The sequence below is a fragment of the Aedes aegypti genome, chromosome 3, assembly GCF_002204515.2.
Source record: "Aedes aegypti strain LVP_AGWG chromosome 3, AaegL5.0 Primary Assembly, whole genome shotgun sequence".
In the NCBI taxonomy this organism is placed as follows: domain Eukaryota; kingdom Metazoa; phylum Arthropoda; class Insecta; order Diptera; family Culicidae; genus Aedes; species Aedes aegypti.
This window is the reverse complement of record NC_035109.1, coordinates 248,500,702-248,522,395: the sequence shown is the minus strand read 5'-3', so window position 1 is coordinate 248,522,395 and position 21,694 is coordinate 248,500,702. Positions and strand designations below refer to the sequence as shown.

The following is a 21,694-nucleotide window of genomic DNA, read 5'->3' as shown; positions in this document are numbered from 1 at the left end:
CCTCGACTGTTAAGTCCGGCTCTCCGCATGACACCTTCAAGCGCAATATTGAACAACAGGCACGAAAGTCCGTCGCCCTGTCGTAGTCCCCGCCGAGACTCGAACGAACTGGAGTGTTCGCCCGAGATCTTCACGCAGTTTTGCACACCGTCCATCGTTGCTCTGATCAATCTGGTGAGCTTCCCGGGAAAGCTGTTCTCGTCCATGATTTTCCATAGCTCTATGCGGTCGATACTATCGTATGCCGCCTTGAAATCGATGAACAAATGGTGCGTAGGGACCTGGTACTCACGGAATTTCTGGAGGATTTGCCGCACGGAAAAGATCTGGTCCGTTGTCGAGCGGCCGTCGATGAAACCTGCTTGATAACTTCCCACGAACTCGTTTGCTATAGGTGATAGACGACGGAAGAGAATCTGGGATAGCACTTTATAGGCGGCGTTTAGGATGGTGATTGCACGATAATTTTCACACTCCAGTTTGTCGCCCTTTTTGTAGATAGGGCATATAACGCCTTGCTTCCACTCCTCCGGTAGCTGTTCCGTTTCCCAGATTCTGACTATCAGCCGATGCAGACAAGCGGCCAACCTGTCCGGGCCCATCTTGATGAGTTCGGCTCCGATACCATCCTTGCCAGCGGCTTTGTTGTTCTTGAGCTGTTGAATGGCATCCTTAACTTCCCCCATCGTGGGAGCTGGTTGATTTCCGCTGTCCGCTGTGCTGACGTAGCCATCGCCTTCGCTGTCCTGACCTTCTGTGCCTGTGTTCTCTGCGCCATTCAGGTGTTCATCGTAGTGCTGCTTCCACCTTTCGATCACCTCGCGTCCGTCCGTCAAGATGCTCCCATCCTTATCCCGGCACATCTCAGCTCGCGGCACGAAGCCTTTGCGGGATGTGTTGAGCTTCTGATAGAACTTCCGCGTTTCTCGAGAACGGTACAGCAACTCCATCTCTTGGCATTCCACCTCTTCCAGGCGGCGCTTTTTGTCCTGGAATAGGCGGGTTTGCTGTTTCCGCTTCAGTCTGTATCGTTCCACGTTTTGCCGCGTACCATGCTGCAGCATTGCAGCCCGCGCTGCATTCTTCTCCTCTAAAACCTCTTGGCACTCCTCGTCGAACCAATCGTTTCTTGAGCTCCGTTCCACATATCCGACAACGCTTTCGGCAGCGTCGTTAATGGCTGCTTTGACTGTCCTCCAGCAGTCCTCAAGAGGGGCCCTATCGAGCTCGCCCTCATCCGGCAACGCTGCCTCAAGATGCTGCGCGTACGCATTGGCGACATCCGGTTGTTTCAGCCACTCGAGATTGTACCGGGGCGGGCGTCGGTACCGTACATTGTTGATGACGGATAGTTTTGGGCGCAGTTTCACCATCACCAGGTAGTGATCGGAGTCAATGTTGGCGCCACGATAGGTTCTGACGTCGGTTATGTCGGAGAAGTGCCGTCCATCGATCAAAACGTGGTCGATTTGCGATTCTGTCTGCTGAGGTGATCTCCAGGTGTACCGATACGGGAGGCTGTGCTGGAAATAGGTGCTACGAATGGCCATGTTCTTGGAGGCGGCAAAATCTATCAGTCGTAGGCCGTTCTCGTTCGTCAGCCGGTGGGCGCTGAACTTTCCAATCGTCGGTCTGAACTCCTCCTCCTGGCCAACCTGAGCGTTCAAATCTCCTATGATGATCTTGACGTCGTGGCTTGGGCAGCGGTCGTACTCGCGTTCGAGCTGCGCGTAAAATGCGTCCTTGTCATCATCAGTGCTTCCGGAGTGTGGGCTATGCACGTTAATTATGCTGAAGTTAAAGAATCGGCCTTTGATTCTTAACTTGCACATTCGTTCATTGATCGGCCACCACCCGATCACGCGCCTTTGCATATCACCCATCACTATAAAAGCTGTTCCCAGCTCGCGTGTGTTGCCGCAGCTCTGGTAGATGGTATGATTACCTCTAAACGTTCGCACCAATGCTCCTGTCCAGCACACCTCCTGCAGCGCTACGATGTCGAAACCGCGGGTCTTCAGTACATCGGAGAGTATGCGAGTACTTCCAATGAAGTTGAGAGATTTGCAGTTCCACGTACCGAGTTTCCAATCGCTAGTCCATTTTCGTCGCTGTGGTCTTTGCCGATTGTTCCGGTCCGTATTCTCTCGTTGACGTTCCTGTGCTGATGTGTTTTTACGGCTGGCTCGCAGGGCCTGACACCAACCCCCTAGATTTCCGGAGGACCATTCCCCCTAAATGTTCGGAGGGCCATAGTGCGCAGTTTAGCTTAGAGTCCTTCTCTGGCACTCGGACGATGATCAGCCGCCCCTGACATGGGGAACAGACGCTGTTGTGAGCCGCTCCTAACATGGAGTACAGACGCTCAAGGTTTGCAGAAGCAAAAGCAAAAGCAAACCCCCCCTTCCCTGTCAGCATACGACCAAAGTTCCCACCGGGGGTTGGTTACCCGATCTTCCCTAAGGTTACTCGTACCCCGGCCAGTACCGCGAGGAGGTAGGGATAGGAGTTGCTGGGCAAGAGGCTAAGGACCGCACAAAGGGGTCTATTTTATTCCTGCAGGTACGCGAGGTACCAATGGTACGCCATGCCCAGCCATTTACCGCGCCAATATACATATATTTTTCTCTTTTTGACATTAATAAAAATTATCTTTTGAATTGTTCGACATTGTGAATGTTGACGTATTTTTTAAAACTTCTACCATATCGAGACAAAATGCACAGTAATACTCATATGTCATTTTCAAACAAACTATGTATGGTTCGTCACTACAAGTGTCGGCGTTATTCCTGTTTCATATAATTTAAAATTTATACATGTAATTTTCAGTTTTCGTCATTTTTAAAAACGTCTTTTGAATTGTTCGACATTACAGATGTTGACGTATTTTTAAAAGCTTCTACCAAAAACTTCTCGAGACAAAAATACAAAACTAGCTTTAAATATAAGTCGTATATTTCCCCCTTGTCCATGGATCGCATCACCGACCAGAGGTGACTCCCAGATCTTTTCCTCCCTCACTAATAAACACCCTTCCCGTGGTGATTGTGGAGATGCAGAGGTATTCTCGGTCTCTAGAAGCAACAATCATTACACCCTAACATTCCTTCCCCATCCCAACTGACTGTAAGGACTTGGCCGGCGCCGTTATTGATCAATAATATTAGATCTGCTAAAATTGCACTTCGAGAGTAAGCGGAAACTCCCATCCCTTATTCATTTGGATCGTAGTGCAATTCTTACCAGTTCCGATCAATCACGGAGTAGCAACCATTGACATGTACAGTCAGTCTATGCTATGCTATGCTAAAATTCGATAATGCGGCAAAATCAATATGGCCGCCAAACATTTTTATTTTTGCAAATGAAGCTCCAATGTTTTCTCTTTCCAAAACCATGTTATTGTATGAGAAACGTATGAGAAAATTTCATAAATCGGTTCACTAACAGCCCTTCAAAGCGCTGTGGAGTCCAATTGTTCTGATGTCACACGGAATGGGTTAAGGTGCAGAAAAATTTAAGCCGAACCTCAAATGTTTGAAAGCCCAAGTCTAGAGATGTTCCTATACTATACGCTGAAACATGATCGTTGAGGACACCATCCGCTGTTTTGGGTGCGTTTGACCCCAGATTTGGGCTATTTTTTCCTTGCACATTTACTGTCAAATTTTTTAAACAGTCTGAAAATATTTTCTGTAATCAGTCTGAAAAGATTAAAAGTTTTTCATAAGAAATCATGTTCTTGAGTAGTTTTTGTAAAATAACTAAAGCTAAACAAAAAAAAGTTGGGGGGTCTGTAGCCTTGAGGTTACGCTTTCGCTTCATAAGCGGAAGGTCATGGGTTCGATTCCCAGCTCCTCAACAAAAAAACCCGTCCAGCCACCAGAAGACGCCTCGCGAAGGACCGTGCTTTGGGGAGCACATCCATCCTTATCCGTCAGTATCAGATGGTGACTGAGACAAACTGACCCTCTTCGCAGGCAGCTAGCCTCACTAACAACAGAGCTCTCTCCTACCTGCTCGGTGTGAGAGTAAAAGAGTAGGAAGAGTAAAAATAAGATGTGAATATAGATAAGTTGAAAATACATCTGTATCGGTAAAGAAGAAGCTACAGATCAACTGATTCCGGCACAGTAGTGGCCACTAGCACAGAGTGCCTTAAAAAAAAAGAAAAAAAAAACAAAAAGTGTATTGTATACACAGTAAAAATAACTGTAAAAATATGTAAAATATTTGGAATCGGTTTATTGTTCATGAAATTCTTGGTCTTTCCATAAATATATTTTTTAAGAGAATGATGCATAAAGTATCAAAATTGGTAACACAATTACAAAGTTATAAACATTTCCCTAAATTTTGTGTAAAACAAAATTCACCCTCAAGTCGCTTGCACCACCTTTGAATTTCGATATTTTTGGATTAAATTTTGATGGTATTAAATGTTATTTGAGTTCAGAAGAGAACACGAATTTTTGGTTTTGAGTACTTTTGAAAAATAAGCCGCATCCTAGTGAAGAGAAATCGAAGTCACATCTCGAATCTTTAAGAGCATAAATCTGGACCACCAGAAGGCTGTATAAACTGAAAATTTTATCGATTGGTCACCACCAACTACTGACCAATTGCTCATGTTTTGAACTTAAGTGGGTCTCTGTTATTTTAGAAATGTGCTCCTGAAGATTTGAGGTGTAGAATTGATTCATCTCCATCTTGAATATAGATGTTTCACTTATAGAAAGACAGTTTCCTGTCCAAATTGCACTTTTTTTTCGAGAAATCCAATTGTTGGCACCTCTACCCTATAAATACGCTCCAGGATATCGGATGGTTGAATGTAAAATTTAATTATTATTGCTATTGCTGCGTTTTCCCATCAGAACGCGAGCCGGGCAGGACGTCCAATCATCACATGCCGGTAAGCGCTTCTGGAAGTGTCGATGGTGTTTACATACCAACGAATACTGAAGTTATGTTGTTTCATCTGCCTACGTAGGGTTTGAACTCAACTACACGTCAGGGATGTGGCGACGACCTTCCATGGACGTTGGAATTACCTAGCTTTGCTCCTCTGTATTTCCATAACACTGCCCAGAACTGGCTTGAAGGAATCTCGTTCGCTTTGTTTGGAGTTATAATTTATTTACACACATTCCAGCGGTATTTACATGTGTTGTTTCGCACCAGTCGCTAACTTGTTTGCTCTGCTGTAAAGGAATGGAGTAGCGTGTTACATCACACTCAGTAGTCAAAGCAGAACAAACCCAGACCATAGTGTACCTAGTAGATTTGATTCAATTTCCAAGCACGGGAGGACATTGATTTTGTGTGATTCTACATGGAATATTCAACAATGAGGGAGTGCTTTTCCCAGAGTGACAACCATTCCGCAGATCAAGAATAGAAACTGGCTTTTCGTTCCTCGTCTCATCGTAGCAGCTATTTACTCCAGCTTAGATTTTATTGCCAATTTAATTGTTCGCTAGATTTATGTCAGCACGCTATGAATTTCCTTTATGCGCCTGTAATCGCAGCCGAATCCCAAATTGAATGCATGTATCAACGACAGTTATAGTGTGGCAACAGTGGCTGAATCGCACCATTACAAGCGATAACAATTTATGTGTTTTCCTGCACAGAGGAGCACGGTTCAGCATCCGCTACTGTTGCAGCAATTGTGGAGAACGGTGCTCACCCGGATAGATATAACCGGAAGTTATCTGAATCGCAGAATATCGTGGCTTATGGAGGCGTTTTGCAGTGTCGGTTATATCGTTGATGGTGACGATAGTTGCGTTTGGGTCATAAAATATCAAGAACAAATCTGATCGTTTGCTGTAATCTGGGTTAAATTGAATCGAGGGAGCACAGCGTGGAGTATTTTTTAAACATAGCATTTGCGAAGCGAAGGGGTTGAAAGATAAATGTTGATTTTGTTAATTGGGATAATTAAATAACTAGGTCATGTTATAGGAAGGATACTCAATCTTAGATAGTTGCATATTTTTAAATACTTAGATGTGAAATTCGTTCATGGATTACATGAAAATGTTGAATTTCAGGGTTTTTCAGTTTCAACGTATTGACTCCCATTACCCAATGATAGGCACATAACATTTTGCCCCCTAAATGCCGCAAAAAAATTTTTTTTGCGCAATATGCCAAAACAAATGGCGCATACGAATTGAATAATAAGAAGAAATAATAAGAATTTTTTAGCTTAAATATATGTGAAACAACACATTATCTGAATGGTAAAGGGCTGGGCATGGCATACCATGGGTACCTCGTGCACCTTAAGAAATAAAATAGGCCCCTCTGTGCGGTCCATAGCCTCCTTCCCAACAACTCCTATACCTACCTCCTCGTGGTACTGACCGGGTTACGAGGAACCCTAGGGAAGATCGGGTAACCAACCCCGGTGGCAAACTTTGGTCGTATGGAGACAGAGAAGGGGAGGGATTGCTTCTGCAAATCATGAGCATCTGTACTCCAAGTCAGGGGTGGCTAATTATCGTCCGAGTGACAGAGAAGGACTCTAATCTAAACTGTGTACTATGGCCCTCTAAACATTTAGGGGGATTGGTACCAGGCCCTGCAAACCAGCCGTAAAAAATCAAGCAACGAATAATCACCAACAGAATACGAATCGAAACAATCGGCGAAGACCAAAGGGACTAGCGATTGGAACTGTAAATCTCTCAACTTTATAAGCAGCACACGCGTACTCACAGAAAGACCGTGGATTTGCCATCATAGCTTTGCAGGAAGTGTGTAGGAAGGGATCAATGATGCGAACGTTTAGAGATAACCATACCATCTACCAAAGCTGCGGCACTCCTGGAGAACTGATGACGATAAAGACGCTTTTACGCGCAGCACCACGAGGATGCATTCCCGTAAGAGGGTAAGCTGGATAAGGCCCCTCTTGAGGACTGCTAGATAACAGTGAAAGCCGCCATCAACAATGCAGCTGAGGGCAACGTCAGGTACGTGAAACGGAGTCAACTGAACGATTGGTTCGACGAGGAATTTGAGCAGATCCTGGAGGAAAATAATGCAGCGTGGGTGGTCATGCTGCAGCAAAGCACCCGGCAGAACTTGGAACGTTATAGACGGAAACGGCAACAGCAGACTAGCCTCTTTCGGAAGAAAAAAAAAAGCTGCCTGGAGGAGACGGAGTGCGAGGAGATGGAGCAGCTGTGCCGATCTCTAGAATCACGTAATTTCTATCAGAAGCTCAACGCATCCCGCAACGGCTTCGTGCCGCGAGCTGAGATGTGCAGGGTAAGGATGGGAGCATTTTTACGGACGAGTGTGGGGTGATCGAAAGGTGAAAGTAGCTTTTCGACGAACACCTGAATGGCGCTGAGAGCACAGGCAATGAAGGACGGGACAACGGAGGAAATGCCTTCGTCAGTACTGCGGAGGATGGAAACCAGCCCCCACTTTGAGGGAGGTTAAGGTGAAGATCAATCGAAGCCATACCTCAAATTTTCAAGAGCACAAATCTGGAGAACCAAACATCCGTTTAAGCTGAAAACTTAATCGATTGGTCATCAGCTGGTGGTGACCAATCGAATAAGTTTTCAGCTTAAACGGATGTTTAGATCTCCAGATTTGTGATCTTGAAAATTTGAGGTTTGGCTTCGATTCATCTTCACCATAAGGATGCCATTCACCTGATCAAGGATGGTATCGGAGCTGAACTCATCAAGATGGGCCTGAAGAAGCTGGTCATTTGTCTGCATTGGCCGGCTTCGTTGACGGCCGATCGGCAACCGACCAATATCTTTACTGTCTTTTGTAATCCTCCAAAAATGTCGTGAATACCAGGTCCCAACGCATCACCTTTCAATCGATTTCAAGGCTGCATACAATAGTATCGACCGCGTAGAGCTATTGAAAATCATGGACGAGCTCACGAGACTGATAATACCAACGATGGAAGGTGTGCAAAATTGTGTGAAGGTTTCAGGCGAACACTCAAGTGCGTTTGGATCCCGCCGTGGACTACGACAAGGTAATGGACTCTCGTGCCTGTTGTTCAATATTGCGCTATATAGTGTTATGCGGAGAGCCTGACTTAACAGTCGTGGTACGACTTTTATAAGATCCAGTCAATTTGTTTGCTTCGCAGATGATATAAACATTGTTGGCCGAACATTTGAAAAGGCTGTATACCCGCCTTAAACGCGAGGCAGCAAAAATTGGACTGGTGGTGAATGCAACCAAGACAAAGTACATGCTTGCTGGTGGGGCCGTGCGTAACAGGGCTCGTCTTGGTAGGTAACACTGCTAGACGGGGATACGTTCGAGGTGGTTGACGAGTTCGTCTATCTTAGATCCTTGCTGACGGCTGACAATAACGTGAAATACGGAGGCCCATCATCAGTGAAGTCGGGCCAACTATATCAAGAAAGATTCATACCCGCAGAAATTTACCATGTGCAAAACGCGCATAAGGCCGGTAGTCCTCTACGGGAATGAAACGTCGACTCTGATCGAGGAGAACTTGCAAGCACTTGGTGTCTTCGAACGTCGGGTGCATAGAACGATCTTTGGTAGTGTGCAGGACAACGGTGTATGGCGGCGAAGAATGAACCCCGAGCACGCCCAACTCTAGAGCGAACCCAGTATCCAGAAGGTGGCCAAACCGTACGGTTGGTACAAGATGGCGTGGAGCGCAGCGAGCTAGGTGGGCGGATAAAGTGCGCATCGATTTGGCGAGCGTGGGACATAACAGAAGATGGAAAGATGCGGCCTTGAACCGAGTACTGTGGCGTGAAATAGTAGATTCAGTGTTATCTGTTTAGATGTTAACTAAATAAATGAAATGAATGAATGAGTTGAGCTGCGAAGCTGACTCAAATCCATGGGGCAACGCCTATCCAGTAGTGATAGCGAAGGTCAAGACCCCAGTGACATCAGCTGTGTCCCGACAAACTGAAATTTATAGTGGCGATCTCTTTCCTATACATGCTCCCACCGCGTGACCGCCCACATCGTACGCTGACGTTGATAAAGAACATGGCGATACCCAAGTTTCTAACGCCGAGCTGATAACGGTTGCTAAAGGATTGAAGCTGAACAATGCTCCCGGATCAGATAGTATCTTTAACGTAGCGCTAAGGGCAGCAATCTTAGTGTTTTCGGATAGCGTTACAGAAGTGTCTAGCGGAAGGTTACTTTTTAGGCAGATGGAAGGCACAAAAGCTGGTGTTGATGCCAAAACCGTGAAAACCGCCCGGAGATCCTGCTTCAAATAGACCAATATGCTTGCTGGATACTCTCGGTAAACCTCTGAAGAAGGTCAGCCTCGGCAGGCTGATGATCTACACGGAAGGCGAGAACGGATTGTCGAAAACGCAGTTCGGATTCCGTAAAAAGACTTCGATGGTTGATGCTATTCGGACGCGCGTGTGCGTGAAGAAAGCGTCCAAACAGAAGAGAAGAGGCGATCGAAACTGCTCAGTGGTAACGGAAGATGTTAAGAATGCGTTCAACGGTGCCAGTTGGGAAGCTAACGCCGCAGCCCTTGGTCCCCGAATATCTGTGTAAAGTTCTTCATAACTTCTTTTAGAACCGGGTACTGGCTTACGACACAAACCAGGGACGGATGTCAAATAAACTAATAGTGGAAATTCCACAGGGTCACTGTGGAAATTCCACAGGGACACTGTGAAATATGATGTACGATGGAGTGCTAATCTTGACACTGCCAAATGGAGTCGAGATCGTCGGGTTCGCAGATGATGCCGTTCTTGCGATAACTTGCGAGACTGCGGAAGAGATGGAGAGGCTGACGGCGAATCGTGAATGACTGGAGTCAAGCTGCAGTTGGATAATCACAAAACGGAGGTTGTGCTGATCAGTAACTGCAAAGTGGTTCAGCAATTTGAGATCAACGTCTGAGGACACGCAATATCATCGAAGTGCTCTCTAAAGCACCTTGGAGTAATGATTGACGACAGGCCAAACTGCAACAGCCACGTAGATTATGCTTGGGAAAAGGCTGCGAAAGCAGCGAACACTGTAGGTAGAATTACGCTTAACATTGGAGGACCAAGAAGCAGTACGTGACGTCTTCTGGCGACCATATCATCGCCTATATTGAGATTCGGAGTCCCGGCTTGGGCTGCAGAAGTTAGAATCAAACGTAACCGAGAGAACCTGGCAGGTACTTTCCGGCTCATGGTTATACAGATGACGAGTGCTTACCGCACTATATCGGAGGAAGTGTGCGTTATCGCCGGAATGATCCCCATCTGCATCACTCTGGCTGAGGACATAACATTCTACCAGCAATGGGACACAAGGACTGTGAGGAATACCATCAGATTGAATACAATTTCCAATTGGCAACAGGAGTGGAATAACTAGGAGAAAGGAAGGGTGACCCACAGGCTCATTCCTAACGTGTCGGTGTGGAGACCAGAAAACATGGAGAAGTTAATTTCTTCCTGACCCAGTTTTTGTCGGGCCATGGATGCTTTCGGAAATATCTGTACCGATTTGGAGTCTCCAGAGTCTCCACATTGTCCGCCTATCCAAATATCGAGGAGACACTTGAGCATGTTTTATTCGACTGCCCTTGATTCATGGATATACGAAGCGAGATAATGTCAGAAACCGCGAGCGGACAGCTTTGTGCAGAACATGTGCCAGCATGAAAGCACTTGGAATGCAGTGAACAGGGGGATAACGCAGATTATGTCGTTGCAGCAAAGGAGATGGCGTGTAGAACAGAGGGTTGCGATCAGAGTAGGCTTGATCCTCCGTCGAGGACAAGACCTAGTAGAGCGGGCGTAGCGTAGCGGGCGTAGTCCACCGTTGGGGTATAGCTGAGTAATTCGCGAAACAGCACTGGCAAATGCTCGTCGGGCGTCTGTGAACCAGCCTGTGCCGACTTCGGAATCTGTCCGGCAAGCTTCGAAGTAGATAACGTCCACCGTAGGGGACTAGTTGAGTAAATCACGTAGTAGCACCGGCAAAAGGTCATCGGGACACCTGTGATCCGGAAGTTTCCCTCCACCGCAGGACCGACCTCAGCATTTGCCCAGCCAGCTTTGAAATAGCCTAAGTCCACTGTCAGGGACTTGTTGAGTAGATCGCTTGGTAGTACTGGCAAAAGATCGTCGGGGCGCCTGTGAACCAGAAGCTTCCCACCATCGGAATCGCAGGACCGACCTCAGCATCTGCCCAGATAGCATCAGTTCGGGGGATCTTCGACTACCGGGGAAATCTTCGTCGGAGTAGGATAGATTCACCGCCAAGGACTATTCTGAGTACCGTAAAACGGGGTAACTTTGATAATGCGGGTAACTTTGATAGTGCGAGACCCACAACATATTAAACGAAATAACGAAGTTTCTGTTAATCAGTTAAGCAAAACAAATGCAAAAGTAAAGAGTATTAGTATGACACTTCATGTCAAAGCTATTTTCATTGGAATCAATTGCGTTTGAGGCTTTTTATACGAATATTAAAAATTGACACAATTTTAGCATTTTCGAAACGCTTACAAACAATCTGTTCTACGATCACTATTTGATGTAGTTTTGAATAGTTGGCCACTTATCTTTGACAGCCTAGTTATCATAGAACTTGAATACGGTCTAAAATCTCTTAGCGAATAGCATTTTCACAAACTGGGACCATTTTTGTAATCTAAGTCAGAAATTTCCATATAACGTTAAACGCCTAGAGGTATGCAATGCCCTACAAATGTTCGTTATTCACTCAATTTTGTTCGATTCATACTCCATTATCAAAGTTACCCCAAAACAGAAAACCAACTTTCGATGATATGAAAAATTATATATCCGTTCATAATAAATCTTTTGGAAATCTATCGACTGCAATCGATAGCTAGGATGCCAGTACTTGTTTTAAAAATATAAATTATTATTCTTTGAAACAGCATGCATAAATATTCAAGTTTTCTTCGAAAAAACTATCAAAGTTACCCCGTTTTACGGTAGCACGTAGCGTATCATCGGCTTGAGTTGTCGGGACACTAGTGCAGGGGGAGCCATCCAACCGGAATCGCTGAACCGATTTCGGCACTCCACCGGCTACTATCGAAGCATGACGAAGCTCGTAGCCGGAGTAGGCTAGCTCCACTGTCAGGGACTAGGCCGAGTAGCATTGATCGTCACAAACCAGTGAATCGGAAGTCATCCTTCACCTGCAATCATTGAACTGACCTCGGCATCGAGAGCCCGAACAGCAGCAGCGGAGAACTAATCATCGTAGAGGAACAAAACGAACATGAGCGTCCAGTAGAAGTTCAACAGGGCTCTTTACTATAATAAAAAAAGGAAAGGAAGCAGTATAGTCCATTTTACGAGACGTTTTTGAACAGCTGATCGCTATTTTATGTATGAAATTTTGACAGTAGGCGGTGTCGTAACGTGTGAAAGTAACAGCAATATTATCAGTGTTGCCGTTTCGTAAAATGGACTATTCTAGGCATACTGCATGTTCAGAAGATTTTGCGTGTTGCAATTACAGATGAGCAGTTAGATATCATTCTCGATGCCCTCATACAGGCATATTCAACGCGGCTAACGAAGCTGAGCTTGTTATCGTTCATTACCCCAAGATGCCTAAGGGATCGCTTAGACTCTATGGTGCGAGAACTGCATCGACTGCCGTTTTAAGGGCAACATTCAGGATACCATCGGATGCTGGTGCCTTATTTGACACGAACACCTCTGGCCTTAGCCATTACCACTCTGTAGGCATCATCCCATGGGCTCGAGTTGACATTCTGGCATAGGCTATCTAAGCATGCCCGTTCTCGATTCTTGATTTTCTTTTGAGAGCTAACTTCGCCTTCCTGTATGCTGCACCGCGCGCTTTTCTTTGTGCTTCTGTGCGTGCGTGTTGCAATCTTCGTCTAGTCCGAAGGCAGATCGCTCGGAGCTTTGCCGTCTTTCCCTTTTTGGGAGGGAATTTCCTCTGATGTAAGATGATCGAACATGTCGTGCGTCATTCGCATAGCAGTGAAACAAGTGCCGCGATTAGTTAGTGATGTTTGAACGCTTGCTCCTGTGGGGGTGGGCGATGAGGGCAGGCTCAATCGTGTTGCGCGCCGCTCGCGTAGCACAGTGGAATAGTGTCGCGGGTCGCGGAACGCGTTAGTAGTATTTGATCCTTTCATCTTGTCGCTTGCTGCTATGGGGGCGAGTGACGAACACTTGTTCGGTGTTCAATGCGTTTATCGAGTAATATCGCGAATCCGGTTAGGCGCATTCATTGCAAATTATATATTTATCGTTTACGAAAACGTATCCCTTCCCCATATCCAAACTCCCAGTGTTTACTTGTGGAAGTGCAGAGGACTCTTCGGCTTCCATTAAGCAAGTAACACGTCAACATTTCCCTCCCATCCCTAAATTGACCTACATTCGGACGCAGCTGGCGCCGGTATTGTTTGTTATGATAATGTGAGCACCAGTACTTACTCATTGAGGATGCTACTGATCCCAAGTAGTGTCCTGTTGGTTCCCTGTGTAAATACACCTGTTCTTGCAATAACAGAGTAGCATCTGCGGGCGGTCAATCATGCTCATTCTCATGTTACTATTTACTAGTGTATGGATTAAGGTTATTTTCTTTTGAAATTAATTGCATATCCGTTTCACTAATACATTAACATAATGAGAGACCAAAGCCAACCACAGAATTAAATATACCCGAGTTAGTAGCTTTTTTATAAGCATTTTTTTACATGCCCATAAATTTCCTTCAGTGCAACATTGGCTATCGATTCTTAACTACATCAAAAATGCACTTGACTATATCCAAAATCCATAGCCATCGATGGCTTCATCCAACCACAAACTTATGTATTCCTTACCTTTCAATGTATAATGCAATCAACCAATAGAAAATCCAAATTGCTTTCCCTGAATATTTGAGCAGCGATAACAGATGTGTGTCCACACTGTCCGTTCCTTCTTGCTAGAAACAACATTTTTGCAACTGAATTGCAATTACTCCTCATTGACCAAGCTGAGCCATACCTTCTGCTCAAATACGCCCCTTTTTCCGTACACAACCAACGGACAAACATGGAGAAACATGCTTCGACAAATTACCAGTAATGAATAATTGATTTAAGCACAACATACAAACGAACTAAATTTCCACTTGGATTACTTTGTCGGTACCTCTTTCTGGTCTCTTTCTCGCTCTTTTCAATCCAAACCAGAAGCGTAGCAGTAGGAGACCCGAAATCATAGTAATAATATCTTATTGCATTTCATATTCAATTTCTTCAAATTTTTCCTTGTTTAGTCAGACTAAAAGAGGTTTTGAATGGAAAAACTGAATAGAGTATCAACCGGTGTATCGATAAAAGTAGGATCAATACCTTTTTCGTAGTTGATTCTAATACTTTATTTAAGACACTTATTTTGATTTTAGGGTTAAAAATACGTTCTCATGTTAACCAATTTACCACAATAGAACTGGTTTGGACACATTTTTATTACGGGCAATATTTTAAACCAAGGCGGTCCTCATGCCTTTTGAAAAGAAATTAACTCAGTAACCTTGCTAGGGACAGCTGAATGTATTCTGCGTTCATAAAAGGCTGGTCAAAACCTATCGTTCAGTCACATAATAAAAACAATATTTTCCACTAGGTTCAGTATTTTTTATTAAAAACATAATCTTTTTTCTTCCAAAACATCATTGAATATTGGAGAAAAGGCCCTGGTCAGTCGTATGATGCAACTTAGTCGCGATAATCCCACAAGAGCGCTGGACGATACTAACCACCATCTTACGGATACAATTCCGCATCTTTGGCCAGACAATTATTTTTTTATATGGTAAAAACCTACAACACGCTCGCGGAGTGCTTGCTGTTTCGATGCCATCTTCTATAGAACTGACACACCCGAGCGAAAATAAATATGTCACCCATTTTAAGGGAGTCAAAAGAGAAGGAAACAAATCTGCTCTTTATTTTAGTTACTGAACACCAGTTATGTTGGCGTATTGCCGCATTTTGGAGGCCCTCAAATTCGGCCCCACACTGAACCCCGAAAAGTCTATCTACGCCACTGTTCCGAACGGTTCATTTTTTATCCCTTCCAATCTTGAATAGCAAGCAACCGCGCCCTGAACGTTGATTTTCCCATGATGATGATGACGATGAAAGGATTCCACTCGAGAATGCTCATCCGTCGTCGTCGTCACGATTGACGTAAGTGCGGAAGAGGTTTCCTGCTAAGGGGGAGGGAGCAAAGGCGATTAAAAGTACGACTGCAAATGACCAAGTCAAAGAAAATTATTTAGAGGGAGGAAAAAGCTTTAGAGTTAAGTTATTATAAATTTTTATAATTTCTGTCATTCATTATTATTTCCGTCGATGCGCAAAACTACTTCAGGCGGTCGGTATATAGTTTAATATTTTATTCTCTAATGGTGCCCGATGCCAACGGGGTGCACTCTTCAGCTACTATTCGACGGTAAACGTCTTTCCGGTGCTCTATCACCAGGGTGAGCTCTGTAATTTTCAAATGAATGTGAACAAAATCCTTCTTTTGTTCTAATGTGAGCATTTCCAATTCAAAACTTAAATATAAATTTCCAACTCAGAATACAAATATCCGCTTTCAGCAAATCAGAATTATAACAACTGGTAATAATTATTTTATTTATCTATTTTGTAACAGAGTGGGATTAACCATTGAATAAAAAATAACACTCACTGTAACCAAATTATAACAGATATTGAATCGATTATAATCGTTTCAATAACTGTTATAAATTTGTTACAGTGAGTGTATGTTTTTTTTTTAATTTTTCAACAATTCATTCCGCTCTGTTACAAAAAAATAAAATAATTACAACCTGTTGTTATAATTCTGTTTTACGCTTTAATTATTTCAACAATTTAACACATTCATTCTTAAAGTTCACAAAAGAAACAAATGGGCTAATTTCACTTTATATGTCTACCAGATGTCGCGTCCAAATCGGGTTGAATTTTACCCAATGTCAAGTTGACATCGGTTTGAAGTCGGGTCAGTATCGGGTATGTGATCAAAGTGAAGGTGGGTCGAAATCTAGTTAATGGCGACTCAATTCCATTCTATGTACTGAAAAGTGCTACTTTTCAGCACTCTTTCAAAATAGTTGCGTAACAGTTGCATAACAGTCCATTTTGCTACTTTTTATATAAGTAACGATTTAACTTTTTTCGAGCAATAAGGTAAATGGAGGTTAGCGTACACATGAAGCATTTTGTACCAAGTTGTGCTCGTAATCTAAACATATTTGTAATCTGAAATAATTAAATCCTAATCCAGCTCTGTTTACCAGTACCCACAACTGCACCAGGACCGCCTCTCGCATGTCAACCGGAGCTTTCGTCTTTCCACCTACACACCTACTCATTCAGCCAAGACCCGTGCCAACTGTCGTTTCATTTTCTTTTCATTCTCCGTTCTGCTTTCAGATTAAATTATATAACATTTGGCCTACGCTCGCTATGGTTTCATGCAACCAACGTGGTTCTCCATGCGGCCGCCTGTGTATTATTCACTCGAGTCTGCACAACGATCGCCGGTCTGCGGAAGAATTTCGCCGTATTTGCCGGAGTGATGTTCGCCGTACATCCGATCCACACGGAAGCGGTAAGTACCTTGTGGCAATGCATTGGGGTGTAGTTGCGACTTTGAGACCATGATAGAGTGAGGGTAACCCTGTGCGCGCTGGGTGCCCACTGCTGGGTTTGGTCGGTTTTTGGTCAGTTGACCACATCAGGCCCGGGCATACATGGACCAAAAGCCGGGGATGTACAGTTACGGACAATAAAATTAGACCACTTCAGCAACAAAAGTTAAACTCCAATTTTTTTTGGTTTACTTTTTAATAATCAAATCCTTTTATCACATTTATTTTATGTCTTGTTTCCTTCTTATCAATCGATAAGTTCATATAATATTAAAATTACTAAGGCTTGAAATAAGGAGATACTTTCATTGGAGTTTAAATAAATAAATGATAGGATAATAACACCAGTACAGAATAAGTCATTTTAAAATTTAACAAGGCTTCGATTCTATTCATTTTTGTTGTAGAATGTGACTATCTCAAAGCTACAGTATGTGTAGATTAAGCTTTGAAATAGCGAGCTTATTTTTTTGAAGATTTGAGCAGTATTACGTTGTAACGGGCGCCGTTATTGACTTTTAAACTCTAATCTCTCGATTTGTGCATTTAGAATGGTTAGCGAATCCCAAGCTAACTTTTGAAAACTTGTAGTCAAAAGACACAATGTGTGTTTGTTTGACAAATTGAGCCATGAATTTGTGAAAATATACGCAAAGCTCAAGAGAGCTCAACGCATACTGAAGCCTAATAATACTTAGGATACATAAGTCACAGAATAATATACATTTTGTACCTTCTTATTTTTTTTTTTTTTTGGTTTGCCATTTTGTGAACAACATATTACATTTGCCATAGCAGTTCCAGATCCCGAGCCAGATGATGTAACCGGATGGAGGATCAAATTTGACAAGCGGTCGAAACGGCAAGATAAGTTCATTGCTAAATATTGTAAGTAATGTATGAAATTGAATTGTAAAGCGAAATGTTTTTTTTTTATTATTTTGACACGAATGCACCTGTTTGGTGTAAAGTGTCGATAATAAAACAAACAAACAAACAACATAGCAGTTCAGATTTTTTACACCTGCTTATAAGAGAGAAAAAAATAAATAACGTTTTCAATTTACTTAACCTAACTTAACCAAAGCATATAACGCATTAATCGTGGCAATAGAAGATTGCAACGATTTTTGCCTGAAATTATTAATGATTTTATTTGACATTTGTTTCAATGTTTAAACATTGGATATTCTATATAACTCATTGGTATTATAACAGAATCATTTTCAAAATTTTATTTTGAATTCTCTGCAGAGCTTTCTTCCTGGTATTACAACAGCTAGTCCATATTGGTACAGCATACAACATGGCTGGCCTGAAAATTTGTTTGAATATCAAAAGCTTGTTCTTAAGACAAAGTTTTGAATTTCTATTAATAAGGGGATAGAGACATTTAACATATTTATCACAGTTGGCTTGAATGCCCTCAATGTGATTTTTGAAAGTTAAATTCTTATCTAGCATGAGCCCTAGATAATTAACTTCATCTGACCCATTTATTGGACCCCCTCTCATCGTTACAACATGTCTACTTGAAGGTTTTAAATAAAGAGCTTTTGGTTTATGTGGGAATATTATTAGTTGAGTTTTGGAAGCATTAGGAGAAATCTTCCATTTCTGCAAGTATGAAGAAAAAATATCCAAACTTTTTTGCAATCGACTACAGATGACACGCAGGCTTCGTCCTTTGGCGGAGAGGCCTGTGTCATCCGCAAACAAAGATTTTTGACATCCCTGAGGTAGCTCAGGTAAGTCAGATGTGAAAATATTGTGTAATATTGGTCCCAAAATGCTGCCTTGGGGAACACCAGCTCTTACAGGAAGTCTTTCAGACCTGGAGTTCTGATAATTAACCTGAAGTGTACGATTTGACAGATAACTTTGAATTATTCTAACAATGTATGTTGAAAAATTAAAGTTTTTTAATTTTACAATCAAACCTTCATGCCAAACACTGTCGAATGCTTTTTCTATGTCTAGAAGAGCAAGACCAGTAGAATAGCCTTCAGATTTGTTGGAACGGATCAAATTTGTTACACGTAAGAGTTGATGAGTGGTCGAATGTCCATGGCGGAATCCGAACTGTTCATTGGCAAAAATTGAATTTTCGTTGATGTGAGCCATCATTCTGTTCAAAATGACCTTTTCAAAATGTTTACTGATGGAGGAAAGCAAACTGATTGGACGATAGCTAGAAGCTTCTGCAGGATTTTTGTCTGGTTTTAAAATTGGAACAACCTTAGCATTTTTCCATTTGTCAGGAAAATATGCTAATTGAAAACATTTGTTAAATATATGAACTAAAAATTATAAGCTTATTTTTGTAAGTGTCTTGATGAGGATGTAGAAAATTTCATCATTGCCAGGAGCTTTCATATTTTTGAATTTTTTAATAATAGTTCTCACTTCTTCCAAATCAATTCCCCAGGCATTTTCGAAAACGTTCTCTTGATTTAGAATATTTTCGAAGTCCTGAGTAACTTGATTTTAAATTGGACAAGTAAGTCCTAAATTAAAATTGTGTGCGCTATCAAACTACATAGCAAATTTTTGAGCTTTTTTGCAATTAGTTAGTAATAATTTGTTTTCCTCTTTCAATGCCGGTATTGGCTTCTGAGGAATTTTTTTTTTAATTTTTGATAATTTCCAAAAGGGCTTAGAGCCAGGGTGAAATTTTATTTTCAAAATGTTTTTTTTTTTCTTAACTGAGCAAAACGTTTCTTGATTTCTTTCTGCAAATGCTGCCATATAATTTTCATAGCAGGATCGCAATTGCGTTGAAATTGCCTTCTCCTCACGTTTTAAAGGCGGATCAAGAGTTTAAGATCGTCGTCTATAATCACGGATTCAAACTTTACTTCACATTTTGGAATTGCAATGCTCTTGGCTTCAACAATGGAATTTGTTAAAGTTTCAAGAGAATTATCAATATCAAGTTTAGTTTGTAAAGGAATATTAACATCAAGATAAGGGTCATATACGTTTCATATACACTCTCCCGTGCATAAGTTTGGGTTCTCCCCCTTAAAAACATGCAAAAGTGTTCAGTCCATATCTCTGTGATTACACGTCCAATTGAAACTCTCTAAGCCGCATTCGAAAGGCAAAGAGTTATTCTTACTTAGTATGCATTTTTCCAAAAACTTTCTTTTATCTTTGTATACTAAATTTTTACTTAAAGTTGTGACATTTTTCAAAAAACACGCTGAAAAATCATATCTAATTTCCTCAGCATTGGATCGACTAAAATTTTAAATCGAAGTGTCATTAAAATCGTTATCTTATATTCTTTGAAGAGACCCCACGAAATTGTGGCGGAAAAATCTGGAAAGTATTCAAAATCAATGAAACAGTCAGTCAAGTCATCGTGCAAAAGTTTGGGTACACGAAGTAAGAATAACTCATTGCCTTTCGAATGCGGCTTAAAGAGTTTCAATTGGACGTGTTATCACATAGATATGAACAGAATACCTTTGTATGTTTTTAGGGGGTGAACCCAAACTTTTGCACGGGAGTGTATATTCCAGGCGGTTCGAAAATAATTTAAAGAGGAGCTGATAGGATTGAAAATCGCTTTATGGGATATTTAAAATGTTACAGGGACATGATCAGAATCAAAATCAGCATTAGTAACTAATTGGCTACAAAGATGACTAGAGTCGGTTAAGACCAAGTCAATCGTAGATGGATTTCTAGAAGAGGAAAAACATGTAGGCCTATCAGGGTATTGAATTGAGAAATATCCTGAAAGGCAGTCAAATAAAATTCTGCCGTTGGAATTACTTTGAGAATTATTCCATGACCGATGTTTGGCATTAGAGTCACCAATGACAAAACATTTTGACTTATTGCGAGTAAATTTTCGCAAGTCAGTTTGGAGCAAATTAACTTGCTGTCTAGAGCTTTGAAAAGGCAAATAGGCAGCTATGAAAGTATATTTACCAAGCTGTGTCTCAACAAAAACACCAAAAGTTTCAAAAACTTAAGTTTCAAATGACAAATACAGTTGATGTTTTATACGTCTATGAATGATGATTGCAGCTCCCCCACATGCCCTATCAAGTCGATCATAACGATAAACAAAAAAGTTGGGATCTCTTTTGAGTTTAGATCCAGGTTTTAAATACGTTTCGGTAATAACTGCTATATGCACGTTATTAACCGTAAGAAAATTAAACAGCTCGTCCTCTTTACTATTCAGAGAACGAGCATTCCAATTTAAAATATTTAAATTATTATTTGGATCCATTAGAAAAACGTAATCCAATAACAATTTGATTTGTAAATTTTACACCAATATGGACTGCTTCAGTCATAGTGGTGGCTTTGAACATTGCATCCATCATTAGATTCAATTGTTCAGTTAGAAATTTAAAATCAGAGGCAGACATATCACTCGAAGTGGGTACATTATCTGATGATTTCCCATTAGAATTTTCGGTAGACGAAGAGGCGGAGTAGGAATAACCTGTGGCGGTAGGTTTTTTTTCCATTTGATTGGAAACAATTAGAATGGGTACTCATAGAACGAATAGCAGAGGAGTTCAAATTACCTGCTACGATATCGGCAAAGGATTTTCCGTGGGTAGATACATTCGAAATTGCAAGATTCGAATGGCTACCCGACGGATTAAAATTAGTTTGTGAATGAGCATGATATGATCTTCCTGATGGGTATGATTCATGATCAAGCGATCGTTAACTCAGAAATGACCATTGTTCGATACTCTACGTTACTATCTATCGTAACGGATATTATCTTTCATCTGCCTGGCACGAGCCTCAAAGACTCACCTACACGAATGGCAAGCCCAAAAATTTGACTTATGATTGCCCTTGCAATTGGCGCATAAGAACTTATCGGTATCTTCCTTCACTGGACAGACGTCCTTGGCGTGAGAAGAACCTCCGCAAATCATGCATCCATGCGACAATTTTTTGTACCATGACCCCACTTTTGGCACCGACGGCACTGAGTGGGGTTCTGGTAATTTCC

The 21,694-nt window shown here is 42.2% G+C and overlaps 1 protein-coding gene across 1 annotated transcript in view; it reads left to right on the top strand.

Moving 5' to 3' along the window:
• Positions 1-21,694, top strand: part of LOC5565213 (transmembrane and TPR repeat-containing protein 1) — a 790,448-nt gene that overhangs the window by 577,466 nt on the left and 191,288 nt on the right. The window contains exon 5 of the mRNA XM_021851740.1: positions 16,481-16,658. Within this exon, the coding sequence (XP_021707432.1) occupies positions 16,481-16,658 (178 nt within the window). The remainder of the gene's footprint in view (positions 1-16,480; positions 16,659-21,694) is intronic.